The 19,599-nt window shown below is 36.3% G+C and overlaps 1 protein-coding gene across 2 annotated transcripts in view; it reads right to left on the bottom strand.

Moving 5' to 3' along the window:
• Rich (Guanine nucleotide exchange factor subunit Rich) overlaps window positions 1–19,599 on the bottom strand; it is a 211,240-nt gene that overhangs the window by 107,017 nt on the left and 84,624 nt on the right. For both annotated transcript variants that reach the window (XR_014441698.1, XM_083122778.1), the window contains exons 3-6: window positions 16,440–16,592; window positions 15,735–15,912; window positions 9,771–9,904; window positions 5,187–5,278 (exon numbers count right to left, since the gene is read on the bottom strand). Coding sequence is in view for 1 of the 2 variants with exons in the window: in XM_083122778.1 (XP_082978904.1) it covers window positions 5,187–5,278; window positions 9,771–9,904; window positions 15,735–15,912; window positions 16,440–16,592 (557 nt within the window). In the remaining variant the exon portion in view is untranslated. The remainder of the gene's footprint in view (window positions 1–5,186; window positions 5,279–9,770; window positions 9,905–15,734; window positions 15,913–16,439; window positions 16,593–19,599) is intronic.

The raw sequence follows: 19,599 nt of genomic DNA, 5'->3' as shown, positions 1-19,599 counted from the left end.
CACTTTTGTTACAATATTTGAAGTCAATAAGTGATTCTCACTCTGAATTCTATTTTCTGATGTTCTAATTGAATTCTGTGATTTGATGCAATTTTTATAATCTTCAAATACAAGCTCTTTTTCCACAGTAACTCTGCCAATGCCCTTGGCTTTTTTGACAACAGCACTACATGTTTTAAAACTGTACATCTTGGCACTTAACCCAGCAAATTCCACAATAACATCACCAAGTGTCTCATCTTTTAACTTGCCAGGCACCTTTTTGTTGTGGTGATGTTGAATCTTTGTATGTTCACTGGTATCAAAATATTGAAACAATTCAGGCTGTGACATATCTTGATAAACATCTTCTGTTTGAATTTCAAGAATAAAACTATCCGTGTCCATGTACAATAATTTTACACGATCACCATAAAAAGGTTTCAGCACATCATAATACAATGTTAACATATGTAATTTGGACAATTCCAATATCACAGCCCCTACATAAATAGGTTTATCAAACTTAATCTTTGTTTTCATCATGTTGAAAAGTGCCATGTGCTCATCATAAATTCTTCTGTAATTGAAATTAGGCTTTGCAACCAATTTTTTGCTCCGGTTGGAGTCAGTAATTATTTTAACATCGGTATGTTTCCTGACATTTTCAATTGTTTTGCCATACACTGAATTCACCATCAATTTAAACAAGCTCTTATCAAATTGGCTCTTTGCAGATGTTCGAAGCTCCGTGTTTGTATCAATATAAGGTTTCAACCATTCTGAATGCCTGAACCTTAAGACTTTTCCAACTTTGGGCACTTGAACACCATGCTTCATCAGGAACTGGAGGTTTTTGTAATATATGACATATCCCTGTTTTGGCTCCAGAGTCATCATGAGCTTCTTCTGTTTAGAGCCAGGTGAGCACTGAACCTCGGGAATTGGGGGCAGATCAGAAAATTTATTGTGCAAATCATCAGGAATTATCAGATCAGCCTCTAAGAATAGGCCATATTCACTGTCATCAAAATTCTGAAGATCTTCAATATTGAAATCTTCAACCCACTCAAGCCCTGCATATGGCAATTTATCCATCATAGCGTGACCATAGAGGTTGTTTGCATCTACATACAGTATATAATTTGATGGCCGTGCTGGATCATAATCAGGCATATGCTTGTTATTTGCTCTGGCATATCTCTGGGAACATTGCACCATCCCCCCTCTTATACATTCCTCCATAAACAGATACTTTTCTTGATCGTGGATCAGATCCAATGGCTTTTTGGTGTTGAAAAACGTTGCGGCCCATGCTAGGCCCGGGGCACTGTAAAAATACACTGGGTCCAGTCCATAATTTTGCATGGAAGATTTTCTGAATGTTTGCAATATATCAGTTGAGAGAGTGACATCAAGTTTCAAATAAGCCATGTGATAATCACCAAATGTCTTGCATTTAAAACTGTTCCACATCAATTTGGCATGGTGATAATCTTCATCAGTAATTCCAGATCCTCTGATTTTGCTATAAAATGCTTCTTGTGGTGGCAGGGAACACTCATCAAATTTAGAAAAATCTGTAACATAGTCGTATGGATATACACCCTTCCGCCTAATTAATTTCAGCTCCTGATCTGGAAACGAGGCACGTGTGATTTTCAAGTCATCATCAGATAATTGAGAGGCCAGTGTAGCCAGGCTAGCAGGTAAAAATCTGTAAGAATCAAGAAATCTTATGTGAATAGGAACACCATCAACTTTAATTATCTTGCTAATAGATATATATTTTTCATCATTTTCAGCTAAAATATTTAAATTCTGCTTGTCAAACCCCTCGTACCTGATCAGATGATGGAAATCATAATTGGATGCTCCGTGGCAAAATATGGGGACAAATCTTGGTCTCTTGATCTTAATATTACAGCTATTACAGAGGGCCTGTTTATATCGACCATCTGTATGAGAATGGTGTTTCACCTTGATATTTGTATCTGAAAATTCACAATCACATACCGGGCATTTTTCTGCATTGTTGAAATCTTCAATCTGTTCCTCTGTTAAAGGCAACATAGGCTTTGATTTTAATAAGATGTTAGATGCTATGTCACGGCACACATTTTCTATTATATATGCAAATATTTTGATGGCATTTGGTCCCTTGTATGAATATTCTTTAATAACAACACCATCCCATATAACCACACAACAAAAACTGGAAGGTTCATGTTGCTGGTATGGTGTACTTGAAGATTCTTCGGGATCTGGGCTACAGAATGCAAGAGGATTGAGGTTCGATTCAAAATCACAGACAATATATGCGGGGTGTTCCAACGAGGCTTCAAACTTTTTGAATTTGCAATTTTCACTTGGATTGGGCATCACCATATGAACAGGTTTATGATTGCCACAGTATTTCAGATGCTCAATTAACTTGTTTTTTGCAATTTCTGCACTCTCTTCCCGAACCCCCTTCACCATTTTTTGACCATCAAATACAGTTAAGCATCTTCTACACAACTTGAATATTGTATTGGATTTGTCTAGTTGTGTTCTCACTAAAGCTTCAAGATTATGTATCAGAATATAATGATATGTGCTATCCCCTTCAATTAAGAGCAGATCAATCGGAATAGCAGATTCATCATCAAGTGTACTGATTCTGAGAGGTGCTATCGGGCAATTGCCAGTGGAACAAATAAATACATTAATAGATAATTGTTTGCCATTGATGTGTTTGGCCCTTTTTTCAAATTTATCAATATTCTGAACTGACATTGGGTATTCCAAACCCTCCATTACATCATCAAAATCGTGTTCATGCTGTTTGTAATAAGTTATTCTCTCAGGATTCCTTGAAACTGGATACAAAGCAGCTAATATACACCACAAAAAGCATTTCTGGTCGGCGTTTTTTATATTGACCACGGCTCTTTTGTTTTTGATATTAGCAGGCAATGGCACATAAGTGGATCCTTGTAATGGAGTGAATTCAGAAATATTAACATAGAGCTTGTGTGATGAACCGCATAGGCTCCATCCTGACTCTTTTGCCGCAAATTCAGAGTGTTTGATATTTAATTGATCTATCAAATTGCCTATTATTTTGTCTGAATTTGAATTTGAATATACAGGTACAGTTTCTGTTATGTGGGGCTGTGTAAATTTTGTGCCATTTGCTTTCTTATATTGTACAAACAATTTGAGGGATAGCTTATAAGAGCCATTTTGTGCATTAAGAATTGCCTGCAGATCAGAATTTATACTGTTCAAGAAATTCTCAATGCCGCATCTTGGCTCTGATACAAACCGGTAATCCCTAAGTTGGGCATTAAAACTGCTACGGATAGGTGCATGGCGTAGCTGTTTTGCCGCTCTGGTATTAACAGGTGCTTCGTGCCTTCTTTTCTGAGCAGAAGTGGATGGTTGTGCTGAGCAAGTATCTTTATGTTTATATGTGAAATATTCCATGTTATATTTTCTATTGCATTTGGGGCAAATTTTTGTGGGAGTTTTGTATTTGTCCGGATTACAAATTTTTTGATGTCTGGCCCAATTAGAGCTAAATATATTTTTATTGCATTGATTACAATATTTTTGATTCGGCATTTTTGTTGTTGTTTATTATATACAATTTCCTGGGTTTCAATTCAAAACTTTATACTGGATAAAAAATATCAGTTGGGTTCAGCACTGTGATTTGTATGTGCGTGTATGTGTGTAGGTGTGTATACACTTAATATTTCTGGCTTTGGTATTTATATAAAATTTCCTGGGATTCAAATGTAAAACCAATAGCCCACAAGTGGAAAATCATTCACACTGACCCGGCGCAAATACCTGCACGAACATGCATATCTTGAATAGCAATAACCTTGTTATGTATAACAGGCTGGGACAAATATAAGCTTGACTCTAAATATGAGTGGATTACAACAAATATTGTTCAATATGAATTTAAACCAGTAAGTATGAGAAGCACTGTATCAACACGTCTGTTCCCCTCAGTCAGTCTCACATAACTGGCTGATGCAATATTCAGGAATTTCTGTAAATACATGCGCTGAGGAAAAAAATCAATACTACCGTCTCGGGAATTCCACACACTGACGCAGAGGGGGAAGGAACATGCAAACACGGACCAATTCTAGAGGTATGCTCTGCATATTGCATTGTTTTAATATTAGATAATCAAATTGAATGGTATCCAATTGAACTTAAACCTGAAGTAAATATGTATAAGTGGGTATGGATACAAGTTTATAGACAAACTGATGCAATTTTTGTAAATCTGCTTGAGGAGAGTTAATACTTTCCGAATTACAAAACTCTTTGGGTTAGGCAGGTGCTACACTTAAACAAATGAACATGTTGAGCAAGTTTTAAGTATAAACAAATCAATCTGAGGAAGCTCTTCGTTTCTGAAAAATTCCCGAGGGCATTTTTACAAAAATCTTGAATTAGACAAGATTCCACACTTGCTCAAAAACTCATATGCTCATGTTAAGCAAGTTTTAAGTGTAGCAAAGCTGCTTGAGGGGATGCTCTTCCTTTCTCGCACTGTCCGTACCACAAAACCCACTACTTTTAATATATGCATTCTCATAGATTTACTTTGATAAAAATGTAACTTGATGTATCTTCATGTTGTCAGAGTTCTTTGTGTATATGGTTGACTGAGTAAAAATTTGTGGGTTTCTTCGGAACTTGTGGCTATTTGCATTCTAAATATAATGAGAGGAAATCCCTGATCTTTATGTAAATTATTTTGCATTTAAATGTGTGGTATTAGTAACAATACCTTATTCCCAATACAAAGAATACAAAATTCTGATTTTTAGAAAACTAAGTTAAGCAAATAAATGACTGATAAAGCTAACCAGAACTCTGCCTATAGTTTAAAGTGGGATTTAAAGCCTTGAAATATCCACCACCAGTAAACACAGAAACCTTTCATTACAATGTAATAGTTTTACCCACTATGCTACTATCATTAAGAAGAAAACATGGCATACCTGTATTCCTTTATCTTAAAAAATAAACAAACAAGCATCCTTCCAGTTTTTCACATTTCATTTCAACCAAGAAAGGACTCAAACATTTTCCAGTAATTAGAAAGTTTCAACTTTTTCATACATATCAAAATTACTGGTATAATTAAACCAGTATATGTCTATCTATTCATGTACGTAACAACCTATACTTACTTCCGTCTACCGAATGCTATTAATCGGAATTTGTGATTCACTGCAGCACAAGTAGCATCATCTATATTTTGAGCCCAAATCCCCTGGACTTGCTAAAATAAAGAATGAAAAAAATCATTACTTTTTTGTAACAACTTCACTTCACGTTGTGGGACAAGATATGTAAAATATGCATGTAAAGAAATTTATTGTAGATATACAACATGTAGAAGTGAAACATGAACGGCTACATATTCAAAATCACTTATATATATCACATACATACATAGTATATATATATACAGTTTCCACTCGTGCCAAAATTCATGTACACTTGTAGGTTTTCTGACATAAAATTTAAAAGTAATATGACAGTTATTTGTGTATATGAAACCACCTTTATTTTTCCTTTTCCATGTAGGTATTGCTTGCATTGTAAAATTCTTTTTCTAGTTTATATAACGTCTCGCACCATGGGCACGTGGTGTAAGGTGTCATGCTTTGGGCTCCGGTTACAAGATCCTTGCAGGTTTGAGTCTCCTGGGAGAAGCATAATAACTTTCCTCCTGTGGGACCAGTGGCCACTTACCATCGTGAGGAAATGGGGGAGCTACGAATGAATAGCATAACCCAGTCATAGGAAACCTACAGGGGATCCGTCGTGCTGACCTCATATCATCCCATAACTGAGTTAGATGATCACTCACCCACTTCTGGTGGGAGTGAGGGTGGCAGTCAGTAGGTAGGCACTGGCTCTTATGGGCTGTTATGCCATAGGTTATTGATATTTATTATAGTTTATGGTTACATGGTTCCTAGTTTTAGGTTTATGGTATGGTTTAAGTACAAGAGCATGTGTTCTCCTGAAACATAATTTCAAGAAACATATTTAAATGCTTGTTACAACTGTAGACCACATTCATTTATTTTCATCTTTACAATGTTCTTGCAAAAAGTGTTTTGTTTTGTTAAAAGCTGGAAATAGCATAAAGTAACTCTTTTGTTTCTTATGCACCTCTAATAATGAAGACAATTTTTATTTTACAGCATGTCACATATTGCTGACACATGGGCTATTCTTCCAGCAGAATATTGAGGGGAAACACTATTTTCATGTTGCTACTACAAAACTTGAAACAGTGGAATGATAGGAATTGTTGTAGGAATAATAGGAATTATTGATCTAAGTCAACAGATCAATAAATTGTAAAATTGTAAAAATCTCACTCCTATTTTTGCAAAATAAATTCTTGTGTATTTCTTCCTACATTTTTTTCTATTCTTGTATCATTCAAAATGGAGACAATGAAGCAGGTGGGGATGCTTACACAAATTATCCTAGTTAAAGGAGGTAGCTTTACACAAATTTTCTTCACTGGTGTCATAAACAAGCATCCATCCAGTTCTTCACATTTCATTTCAACCAAGAAAGGACTCAAAAATTTTCCAGTAATTCCCTCACTTTGAGCACTGTGTGATGTTCAAATCCATGAAGGCATATAGGGGGTGTGGGGGGTAACGCCCCACACTTTCTTGATCCGTCGTGAGTGGGGGTGATGTGATCAGCATCATGTCCCTGACCGCTTTTAACCCCCCAGGGTTTCCCCCAGGTACCCATGTTATTCGATGCTGGGTGGGTGTCGGGGCCGCTTCCAACGTTAGAAAAGTTCCCGGAATTGAACCAGCCAGGGATCGAACCCAGAACCTTTAGCAAGGTAGTCAGACACGTTACCAACTGAGTCACCGCGGCCACTCAACTAGTACTTCTGATGTTTTTTTGTTTCATTTCACCAATTGATGTTGTAACTTCAAGAAACAATGTGTTTTCCTTCCTTCCAGTACTTGCTGAACATTAAAACTTCACGCAGAACCCAGGATAGGTAAAAGCTACACAGAAAAGCACAAATTTACTCCACACTAGTCACTAACACAAGAACTTTTGCAAAACGGTTTCCGCAAAAAACATAAAACGATTAAAGATTAAATTATTGGAGATTAAATTACAACTTGGGAAGAGTGTGCAGCAGTGACATAGCAGACACCCCCGCAACGCATGCAATGTGAGTGGGGGGGGGAGGTGTAAGGGCCACGCAATGTTTTCTCTGCACTCCTGAAATTTTGTATAATTTCAGAAATTCAGTCAGTTATTTTTTAAAAATACAACATACACCAAATGTAGGTCAACAATGACAAAATTTGAACTCGAAATTCACTGAACAGAGCACTAAATAGAAATGCCTGATCGGTGAACCTAGAATATGTATCAATAGAGTTACTGTAATATAAGAGTCAGTGGACACCACAAATAACTTCACAACTGTTTTATTTATTTTCATGTGGAAGGTGCTCGAGTGGGTTCCCAGTAACATACCACAAGAAAATTTCTGTGATAATAAAAGGGTATAGGGTTCCCAGATAATTCAGAAAAAAATATGGGACACTTAATTTTCAATGCTACGATGCACAATATGTCTTTCATCTAACTGTTTTGAAGCAGACTACTGTGAAATGAAACACAATCCTCAACAAAAAATTATTTCACAGTTTTTACAGAACAGCTTGTTTTTCTCATTGGTCCACTGGCTACATTTGAAGTAGTACCAGGAATACACATAACAAACTCTATTACTTATTTTCTATCGGATTCCTATCGTTGAAATTTGGGACCCTAAGCTGTCCCAAGGACTTTTGTCGGGACAATGGGACACCTTAACAAAAAACTGAATGTTCCCGTATTTTACGGGACGTCTGGGAACCCTAAATCAGGAGCATACTGGCTCAATTAAAGGTTTCTGGCAACTTAACCTGTGAGCCCTCAGAAATGCCGTATTAATTATCTTGCTTGAAGATGGCCTAAAATAGGAAGAAAAAACCCTCATCTCACACCTTTATAGATATACCAATTGTCAGAATTTTTAGAATATAAATTGTCTGCAGTTATAAATCCAGTAGGAAGATTCAGTTGCTCAGACAGTCTGTTTTTTATTGCCACACAAACAAGAAAACTTGGTAATTCATGAACTTTTACCACTAACATTAGTTTTGTGTGTGGTATTTAAAATATAACTTCCCATCAAATATTTTCAAAGGGGGCCCAAGGCTTTTCATATTCAAATAAGAACCAAGACAAATTTCCCACATAGCTCACACCTGTTACGTGTCACAGATTATTTTAGATTTTTAACTATAGTGTGACAAGGTACTTCAATTCTCTTCTAATTATTAAACACATCAAAATGAAGGGGGTTAGCTAACTGTTGCACGTCCGCTACCCTCTGACGTCATCACTACCCTCAAATTCACCTGGTTCCACTCCAAAGACCAAGTGACCTTCCTAGATGTGGACATCCACATTTCAGGAGACCATTTGGAAATTCCATACACATCAAACCGACCAACCACCTCCAGTATCTCCACTACTCCAGCTCACACCCCTACCACACCAAAAAAGCCATCCCATTTTCCCTTGCTCTCAGAGGCCAGCGCCTCAACTCATCCCCCTCATCCTGCCAAAACTACAACCTATGCCTGCACCAAGCCCTAACCAGCCGTGGCTACCCCTCCACCATCATCAACAAACAAATCACTAGAGCCACCTCCCACAACCGCAACAAACCTAAAACCAACCTTCCAGCTCTGATCACCCACATTACGAAAATCAGACATACCCTCCACTCCCTCCTCCCCATCCTGTACAGTGATCCTGACACCAGGGACATCTTTCAGGATAAACCGAGGGTCATCTTCCGTCGCCCGCCCCCCAATCTCCAAAACATCTTGGTCCCAAACACCCCCACCCCTTCCACACCACTCCCCCCCCCCACTCACAGGTGCAACAAACCCTGATGCAAGACCTGCCCCATACTTATCACCTCCCCACCTCCTGATGCCCACATCGGCAGGTGAGTTCACCCTTCAGCCTAACGGCACCTGCCACTCATCCAACCTGATTTATACCCTCATCTGCCAAATCTGCGGCAACTTCTACTTAGGCAAAACCTCCACCCCCTTGATCCTAAGGATTAATAATCACCGTTCCTCCACCCAAAACTCCGATTTCACAGTTGCCATCCACACCAACAGCCATAACATCACCTTCAATAACTGTTTCCATGTTGCCATCATCCATCTTTTACCCCCCTGCTCTGACACATCTTTCCGCAGGCGATGGGAAAGGGCCTATATAGCAGGCATGCAAGCCACTATACCCCCCCCCCCAACTCAACCTAGCCAACCAGTAACCCTTTCCTCTCCTCCCCGAAACTACCCACCCACCTTACAGTAAACATTGGTTAAAGCACTTTTTGTTCTCTATCAACTGTTTCTGGCAACGCTGACCATAGAGATGCTACGGTCAGTATTCTGTGCCTCTACTCTATGTGACGCTGATCTATCTATCTTCTACATTGAAAATGCGACATGTTTTTTTTAATAAGGGGCCCCAATATTTTAGTTGCACGCCACTGGGGTGTGGGTGAGCACTGCATCTCCACTTTCCATTTCCTCATTTTGCCTAGTAAAATACTTTCGTGATTGGCTAGAGAGAGAAGGAGAGCACATTACACCAATTGCATTTTATGTTACAAGGACATATTGTATACTTACATTAGGATCAAATTTCAGTGAAGAAGCTGTAAGAAACGCAGCTCTTCCATCATTTAACACTATCGCAAAGCCACCAACAAGAGGAGAGTACTCAATATCAATAACATATGTATTGGATTCCATTATGGGCACAGCTGAAAAACAAATAAAAAGCCTATATTTCATGGTTACTTCAACAATTTTATAATTCACACTGGTTATTTACTCACTTAGTACTTCAAAAACAACCACACCAAAAAATATTTCAACGAAGAACACATTCTGAAGATGTGTGTGTTTGTGTGGAATTGCACTCTGAATATGAGAAATATTAACCATTCTTAAAATACTGTGAATAATAAAAAATATGCTATTTGTAGAAGCGTTCACCTTTTCATCTCTTTCAAGTCACAAATGCAGTATAAGTACACACAAGAAAGTAAAATCCATTGCAAATGTATATGCTATCTCAGCATTTATTTTCTGGACTTTGATTCTCATATCAAAAACAATGTTCCCTTCTCTGGTATAACTGGTCTATATTTCTGATCATTCAATACTACGAAGGTGCAATTCTTTTTTCCAAGAGATGTATTTGTAATACAAATAATCTTCATCAAAATTTGTTATGCCATGATAGAAAATATTATTGCATCTGACACTGGCACATGGCATTGCATGAATAGCTGAGGCTGAAGAGATCTCCCACCTATTTTTTTTTTTTTTCACACCTCTCTGATTATGTTACAGGAATAATCACCATACCGCTGGAAGCTTCAACAAGAAATTCAACTGCACCAGATATATAAAATAGCTTATGATATACAGAATATATAATTTACTGAAAAGTGACATGAAGATTGCGATTCAATCAGGAAAAGAACCTGGGTCTGTCGTTGCATGCCAATGATCTATCATTGCGCCAACCTCCATGGTCATAACCAGAAACTTTTGTATGGAGAGTCAGTTCCTTGTTATAAAATTGAATAGTGTAAATAGTAAATTATTAATAATAAACTATTGGTTTATTGCCAATTTATCATCATCGCAATTATCATTATTCTTTCCTTGGGAGACTATACTCAATACACCACAGTGAGTAAATATCCAGCATAAGTTTGTTTAGATAAGGCATAACTTACACCATATGCCATCATTTCACTAAGAAATGAAGTCCAGTTTCATTGGAGATAAGACAAGAATAGCCAAAGTTTACAACATGGGGAGATGTTAGGTTAACCCGTAACTGGCATGGTGCCACATTGTAACGCAAATGGCATGGCATGGTCCAGTGGACCACCAACTTGAATTCAGTATTTACATAAGTTATCAAAACAGTAGAAAACTTTTTCACAAATTATCATCTATTTCGTATTTTCCTTATGGAATTACGATAAATTTTTGTCCACAATTTCAGTTATTGCGGTTTTTAATACTCAATCTATCTAACACTACAAAAAACTGTTTGTTTTTCGTAAATGGTTCAGGGGACTGTAAGATACAAAAATCATTTAGTTGTTCAATTATCACAGAACATGCATGTAGTTACCCAATGAAAACAAAATCACATAAAAAATTCACACAAACAAAAATTCTGCACAATGTCAAAATGAGGGGAAAGGCCAATTGATCGTAGTGATAGTCAGTGGAGATAAGTACTTCATTATCACTTTTATGATCAGACTCCAAATCTGATAAATCACTTCCATTTGCAACTTATTTATTTTTAATTTCAAGAATATATTCACTAAAAAAAAAACGGATCATCAACTCTGATTCTCGAACAAGGTTCCTTGCCAAAAGACTTATGCAAACAGCACCGCATGGTTCGTGGGACTCTCAGGTGTCTATTCCTCTGAAACTAAAACGCAGCTAGCAAAGTGGAAGGTTATGTGATATTCCAAAATATGAAGCTTTCGAAAAGGACAGGGAAGTACATGTTACTGCTACAGAGAACGAGAGCGTTGTTCTAGGCCACGGGTACCAGGGACCATGATACGCCAGTTACAGGTTAAAAAAGATTGGGGTAGGAAGAGTGACAGGGCGCTGCATTGTATTTTACCATTTTAACTTTTTTAACCTAACTTACCTTCCCATGTTTTAAAATTTGACTAGTCTTGTCTTATCTCCTGATGTAGCCTCATGATGTGGTGAAAGCTAGAGGAAAACAGTATGTGTATGCCAACACTGGACTTCATTACTTAAGAAGTTTGTTTGTTCGATAGTTGATTCATTTTACTTCCCATTTCTGCCACTTGACGCTAATAGCAAAGATGAGGATGAATCGTAACAAGATGAAATAGATAAAGAGAGAAACACACATGGAAAGAAGTCCCATAGAGCAGTGTTCCACAACCGGTGTGCCGTCACAAGGTGAAAGGTGTGACGTGAACTTTTACCTACTATTATAATATTGTAAGAAATTAATTGTAGATTTTAAGTAAGAAGGTGCTTGTTTATTCTTGCTGATAACATTTATATTTTCATAGAAATTAATGTAATTTATTTACTCAATATTGTTATAGTTTGCTCATCTTATATGTATTCTCGCCTGTAATATTGGGCCGGTTTGATGGGTTACAGGCGGCAAGCTTTGTGTTCACCGCAAAGAAAGCCACGTAAGACTTTTAGCAAGCCATTTAGCGGCCCGCACCAATCATACAACAGAGCTATTCAAGAGAGTTCTTTGTTAGTAACACTGCATCTTTTGTGTACGGCTGGCTGTTTTGTGCCTGTCTGTCGGCGCTTCTTAAACTTTATTGCTTTTTTCTTTCGCCGAAGGACCCACACATTGTCAGACAACAATTACAGTATTTCAGTTCAGTTCTATCACAGCTGTGCTCTGCAGTAGTGTGAATATTGGATTGCTACACCAGTCTTACTATTAACTTTTTTCGATATGGATAAGTTCCTTGTACGGAGTGGTCCGTCCTCGAGTGCAAGTAGTGAAACCATCGAGCCCGAAAGAAAGAAACAGAAAGTAGTTCACCGGAATATAGTGAAAACTATTTATCTTACGGGTTTTTTTGGTGTGGTGACAAAACATGCTCAATCCCTGAATGTGTTGTGTGTGGTGAAAAACTCAGTAATGCTGCTATGGTTCCCAGTAAATTAAAATGACATTTGTCAACAAAACATTCCTCTCTGTTAAGTAAAGATGTGAATTATTTTCGTCGGTTGTTGGAACAAAATAAAAAACAAGTGACGCTCATGACTACGTCAGTACGTGTTTCGCAAAAAGTACAGGAAGCTAGCTATAAGGTAGCTGAACTTATCGTAAAGGCCAAAAAACCACACACAACAGCAGAAATGCTGTTAATGCCCGCGTGTAAAGAAATGATAAAAATAGTCCTGGGTTCAGAAGCTGCTACTGAAATTTCAAAAATTCCTCTCTCTGCTGACACAATCAGCTGCTGAGTTAGTGACATCGAAGACATTATGAAGGAGAAAATAAAGAGCAGTCGAAAGTTCTCACTTCAGATCGACGAGTCCACCGATATTGGAGGTCACACACAACTTCTCTCCTACATAAGTTATGTTGATGGGGATGTAATTGCAAGTAATTTCTTTTTTTGCAAATAACTACCCGAACGAGCAACCGGTGAAGAAATATTTTGTACGACTAATGAATATGTGGTCCGTAATGAATTAACATGGGAGGACTGCGTCACTGTTTGTACAGACAGTGCTTCTATGACAGGCCGAGTGAAAGGATTCGTGGGTAAAGTACGCGAAGTAAATCCTAACTTACGAACCGACCATTGTCTCATTCTATTGTTGCTAAGTCTTTGCCATCTCCTCTGAAAATTGTGATGGACGAAGTTGTAAAAGTCATGAACTTCATCAAGCCCCTAAATATGCGACTTTTTAACGTTTTGTGTCAAGAAATGGGATCAGAACACACTACACTTCTGCTACATAGAGAAGTACGGTGGTTATCTCGAGGTAAAGCGTTAACGCGAATGTTTGAACTTAAAGAGGAGGTACTTTCATTTTTGACTATTGAGGGGCATGAGTATACGGATTTATTTGCATGGGTATCTAAGTTGGCATATCTTTCCGATATTTTCGTACACTTGAATGAACTAAACAGAAAAATGCAAGGTAGAAACTAAAATATTCTGACTAGTATGGATAAGATTCAAGGATTTATTAATAAGTTGAACTTGTGGATACAGACAATTGAAAATGGATCGTATGAGATGTTCCAAACTGTATGGCCCCTTGCTGACGATAACAAGGGGTTGATGGACTTAATTAAAGAACATTTAGTACTCTTGCAGCACACTTTCAAACAATATTTTGGAGAGAGCGTTGAAGATTTTGACTGGGTTCGTGATCCATTCAATATGGATTCGAAATATCTTCCGAAAAATTTACGCTTACAAGAGGAACTGGCAGATTTGAAAGCACACAGAACATTGAAATTACATTTTTTCGAAGTGCGTTTGGATACATTTTGGTTGTCAATAAGCAGTGAATACCCGGCTATCTCCGAGATGGCAGTTAATGTGTTATTACCATTTTCAACTACTTATTTGTATGAACTGGGCTTCTCGACGTTGACTGCAAAAAAAACATCAAAGAGAGAGAGACTCAAATCCATCCATGAAGAAATGAGGCTTGCTTTGTCAACAATTCCACCACGAATCAGCTTTCTGTGTGCAGCTAAGCAGGCCCAAGTATCACATTGAAGGTATGAGTAGAGTTATTTACTTTAAAATTCGTATTAGAAATGTGTGTTTTCTACAGTGAATTAAAGTTAATAAATTTTTAATAAATGCATAAGTCTATTCATGTTTTATAATAATAATAATAACAACAATGATAATAATAATAATATTGATGACATAACGACGTAATATTTCGTAATTATATTAAGATTCATATGATTTTGAGGGGACAGACATTTTGGTGTGCCGTGTTGAGTCTAGGCCCGCCTGGGGTGTGCAGTGAGTAAAAAAGGTTGTGGAACACTGCCATAGAGGATTATACTGACCATGGGCCCAGATGTCAGAGCCTGCAAAATGCAGTCCATGTTGCACTACGTGGAAGTGCGGTTGACATTTCGGTGTCCTCTAAAAGTGTCATCACTTACACCTCTTTAGCACAAGTGTTTTTCTTTCACATTTCATACTGGTAATATTCTGAAATTCATGGCTTTCTGCTTTGTTATTAACTTTTACACACCACGTTTGGAAAAAAATCTTTGAAAATTACGAAGTATTTTATTCCAGAGCAGTTGGACCCAGTTTTGGGTTCCAAAACTAGGGGGGGGGGGGGGGACAAGGACAGTTTACTTTCCATTGGTAGATAAGGTTTAGCATAGTTTTGGGGCAAAAGTGGCAAAAAGTGGGGGACAACTGCTCCCCTTTGCCCCCCCTTAATCCCCACCACTGTTCCAGAGGAATAATGAGCCAGGTCGAAAAATTTATTGAAAAATACAGGAACCAGGTGAAAATGTCATGATTTCAAATTCTGCCACTGTAAATGGTTCCAGAAGAGCTTCTTGCAATTCTTTAAATTTGAAATGAACAATGCTCATCACAAATGACACTGACTACCCAGTTTGATCTCTCATAGCAATACCCATGCCAGTCCCTATGGCTTGAATTAAAATGCAAATCACAATAACTTCACTACCTTCCACACACACACACACACATATTATAAACTTAACATTCTGAACACATGATACTGCATGGGTTGTTCTAGTTCCAAGTTTTGCTGGCCTCCGTGGTACGAACAACGCCAGAGGTCCATGGTTTGAATCCCAGGCTGGGCATTGGTGTTATTTGTTCCTCTTCGTCAATTTCATCCATCATCACTCATCCTCATGTTCACGATTAGCCAAAAGTGGCAGAAATGCAAAGTAAAATAAACATAATGAATCAATCATGTTCCCAGTTTCGATATTGGGTCAATATATTTTATTTAACCAAAGCACAATCTTATCTTTTATCAAGTCTCTCTGTTGACACCTACCCTTCGAAACCTGCTGATCCACACAAAAGGGAACCCTGCTTAAATCGAGGCAGTAGTCCCTATTAATCTCGCCATTCCACCTGTAACGAAGGATCTGGTTTCTTGTTGTGGTGATCATCAGCTCATCTCGGATGCACACCATGCTGGTTATTCCTCCTGCTACTTGCAGTTCCTGGTACTAAGAGATAAAAGAAATGCTACCATGTACTTTCAACACATATAGATGAACACACTGCATGTATCTTATTTGAAGCTGTAATAAATCTTTTTTTTTTTTTTTTGGCGACAAAATGACTCTTTGCCCCAACTGCAAGGTTTATCCAATGAATAAAGTTTATCATTTCCAATTTGTTGTAATTGCTTTTTACCACTATTTAATGGAATCAATGTGGTTGTGGTTCAGAAAATTCATATCACAAAAGTTTAAGTATGGGCATAACGCAAATTTCTCTGCCTCATTTTCCAATCCAGTGATTCCAGAAACACTGTGCACAATTCCTTTCCAAAGGAATATGAAAAGGTATGATGTGTTACAAAAATGAATGTTTTATCTATAAATTTTGTTATTTTATTTTATTAACTATGAGAGCTGAGACATAGTATTTAATACAATCAATAGTCAAGTGTCATGGATCAACTTGGGTTTCCGAGTCTATAAGTAAAAACTAAATTAGTATAAACATGTAATAAATGCAAAATACTTACAACAGTGAGATATAATGGAGGAATGACTTCCTTAATAAATAGTTCTGCACTGTCTCTCCTAAGATTTAGATGAGGTGAATCCTGCTGTTCGTACAATCCTTTCTGATCTTCTGACACTCCCAGCTGATAAAATATTAGATGACCACCAGAAGTCTGTTGAATGAATAAGAGAATATTTAATCTTAAAGATAATTATTTATTAACACATACTGAAAAAATAATAATGTAGCATCCATTGAAGTAGTAACAAAAATAGCCACTAAAAGCATAATTACTTTATGCCATACCAATTAATTTCTATTATGACAATAAAAATAGTACATTGTCATAACAACATTTGAAAATGGTTAGGCTAAGTTCAAAGTTCCACATTTGTGTAATATTTATAATAATTTAGTCATATGATTGCTCAAAATTTTATTCATATAATGCAATTAAGTGTCTGAAATTACTATTTAAACTAATTTTATTAAATATGATTTTTAAAAAAGCCAATTTGTATATCATGACAAAATTATCAAATTGTGCAATATTTTGAATTCATATTCATAACAGTTATTTTTGACTGGCAATATGAAAAACAAATATCTTCAATCATATGTGTTCTTTCAGACAAGAAAGATATGATACATTCAAATTTATAATTAAATTTATTGAAATTGTGTACATTTGCATTGGCATCAAGATTTATATACAATGGTCAACTCTTTAAAATTGTCCAATGTATATTATGATGTCATTCTTGGTATTTTGTATCAACATTCAAAAAATGGTAATTGTAATCATTAGATAAGTATATTGTGATATACATTGTAAAATAGCTGTAGCAGAACAAATATGTACATTTACTACACAAACATTCAAGCTGTTAAGCACTTATTGACAAAAATATAAAACAAAAACAATTGAAGATAACACATACTAAAAAATTGGGCTTGAACTAGTTACTCTGATACTAGTTGTCTGTGACTTTGGAGGAATCTCATGATGTAAAAATGTGGCTATTGGTGAAGGAGGGATATTGGTATAAATCTTGATATTTTGAAAGATTATACTTTACAAGTTAATCTTTAATAGTTTGTTTAAACTATATAGAGACATTTTGTTGATAACAGAAGCTTGAAAATGCTTTTATAATGGCATAATCATTAAAAAAAAAGATTTGGAACTTGTGAAAAGTGCCAAGTTTAAAAATTGGAAGCATGAAATTATTATCTGCTTGCATCTGCATTATCTACCTAGTAGATGAATAATGCATTACCTCAAATGAATGTTTTGAGAAATAAGACTAAGTGAGAGAAATATCTTCTGCATTTGGAATGTGAATTAACCATATGTGGAGTTTTAATAATTGAAGAATGGAAGCCATCTTGTAAACCTGGTTGAAGAAATTGACATATTGAGTATACTCAGATGTACAACTGATGCATGCCAAAATATTAAGAAAAATACTTACTCTACCTCACAAGGAGATAATAAAGAAATATTTTCTTCATATAAATAACATTTATATGTTATAAATGTTCTTGTAAACAAATGCATAATTTGATGCTCTTGTTACTTTTGTTATTTCTAGTTTTTTATCAATATAATAATTATAAAAATATTTATTTTATATTATATAAACACTATTCGTCAGCATATGTAAGCTGGTATTCCTTTTCAACATATATCCTCAGCTTCCTACTGAGCTATAACATTGATTTGAATTTTTGACAGGTATATACATAAAATGATGTGCCAATCAAGACTTCATATTTAACTGAGGACATTTATCAAAGTGAATGATTAGTTGGGAGAGATTAGACTGAATTGTCTTCTCGATATTTAGTCTCACTTTCTTCTCTTTTCATCACGTTCCATCGTCATACTATATAATTTACAATATATAAAGTTTCAATTACACAAAATATTTTTCATAGTTGTATTTCTCATGCAAAGTGCACTGTTTTCATATTCATTACACAAATCAGTCTTTGAATTTTGTGATGTAGACAATCTCCCTTCCCCTTATTTGTGGAAATATTTCTTAAAACTAAATTTTGCCACACTTATTATTATAAGATTGGTGGGGGGGGGGATGTTGGCTTGTTGGGGTCTCCCATGAAAATCATGAAATCCAGTAGAGAAAGCTGTTCTTTAGTGTTACATGCATATATGTATCATCTAATAGTTGGAATTGGAAAGAAGTGGCTACAATACACGTGCACAAGACACACTGTGCAATAACAATAGGAGTGTTTTTTAAAGAGCTATACCTTTCACACCTTCACAACACGTTAATTTATTTACAGTTTCTCACTTAAGGTAATGTCTATTTTTTTGTGTTGTGTATTAGTGGTGTGTTTCGGTACAACTACGGTTGCCACTTCACTATAAGCGAAAAGTTGGATACACTGTCCCAAAATATAGTGCAGTAAATAATATGAATTACTAGCAAATGTTAGCAAGAATGTGAAATTTATACATTTCCAGTTAAAATAATGGCATTTCAAATAAGGGTGTGCAGGACAGGAAATGTTGAATATTTCCCGCCACTGTGAAAATCGCAAATTCTATGCACTATTTTTCCTCGGAGTGTTGGCATTCAAATTTCTGCAATGAACTTTACATTTTCAAGAAAATTCCAACACCTTTTGTGCAGAAAACATCAAGAATTGAGAACTTTTAATACAAGACCAATCAATTTCCAGACTGTTCATGGCCGAAAAAATCAGCAAGTTGTTTCCCCATGATCCCAGTACCAACATATCAGGATCAAATACACCTATAATTTAAAGCAATCTCTCAACATTTCCCATATTTTCCTGATTTTGTTTCTCAACTGAAAGAAACATTTTCTTAATGCAAAATATGAGATGGCCAATGTGTGGGGCACGTACGATTTTTAAAAATTCATCCTCAATGCTGGACATAAAACTAGAATATGGAACATGTCCAGGAAAAATAGGACATCTGGTAACCCTAAGTACATCACCTGCATATTGAAACATTGTTATTTTACTACCCATTGATAAATTCACACTAATTATATGCCCAATTATGAGCTTGTGTCCCCCTCTCAATTCCTTCAATATACAGAATATTCTTATCATTATCCATGTTAAGTCTTGTGCATTAGTTTATCAACCATAAAATTCCACAAAATTCTAAATTCCAA

The sequence above is a fragment of the Lepisma saccharinum genome, chromosome 5, assembly GCF_977018435.1.
Source record: "Lepisma saccharinum chromosome 5, izLepSacc3.1, whole genome shotgun sequence".
Taxonomy (NCBI): domain Eukaryota; kingdom Metazoa; phylum Arthropoda; class Insecta; order Zygentoma; family Lepismatidae; genus Lepisma; species Lepisma saccharinum.
This window is presented reverse-complemented; position numbering and strand designations above follow the sequence as displayed.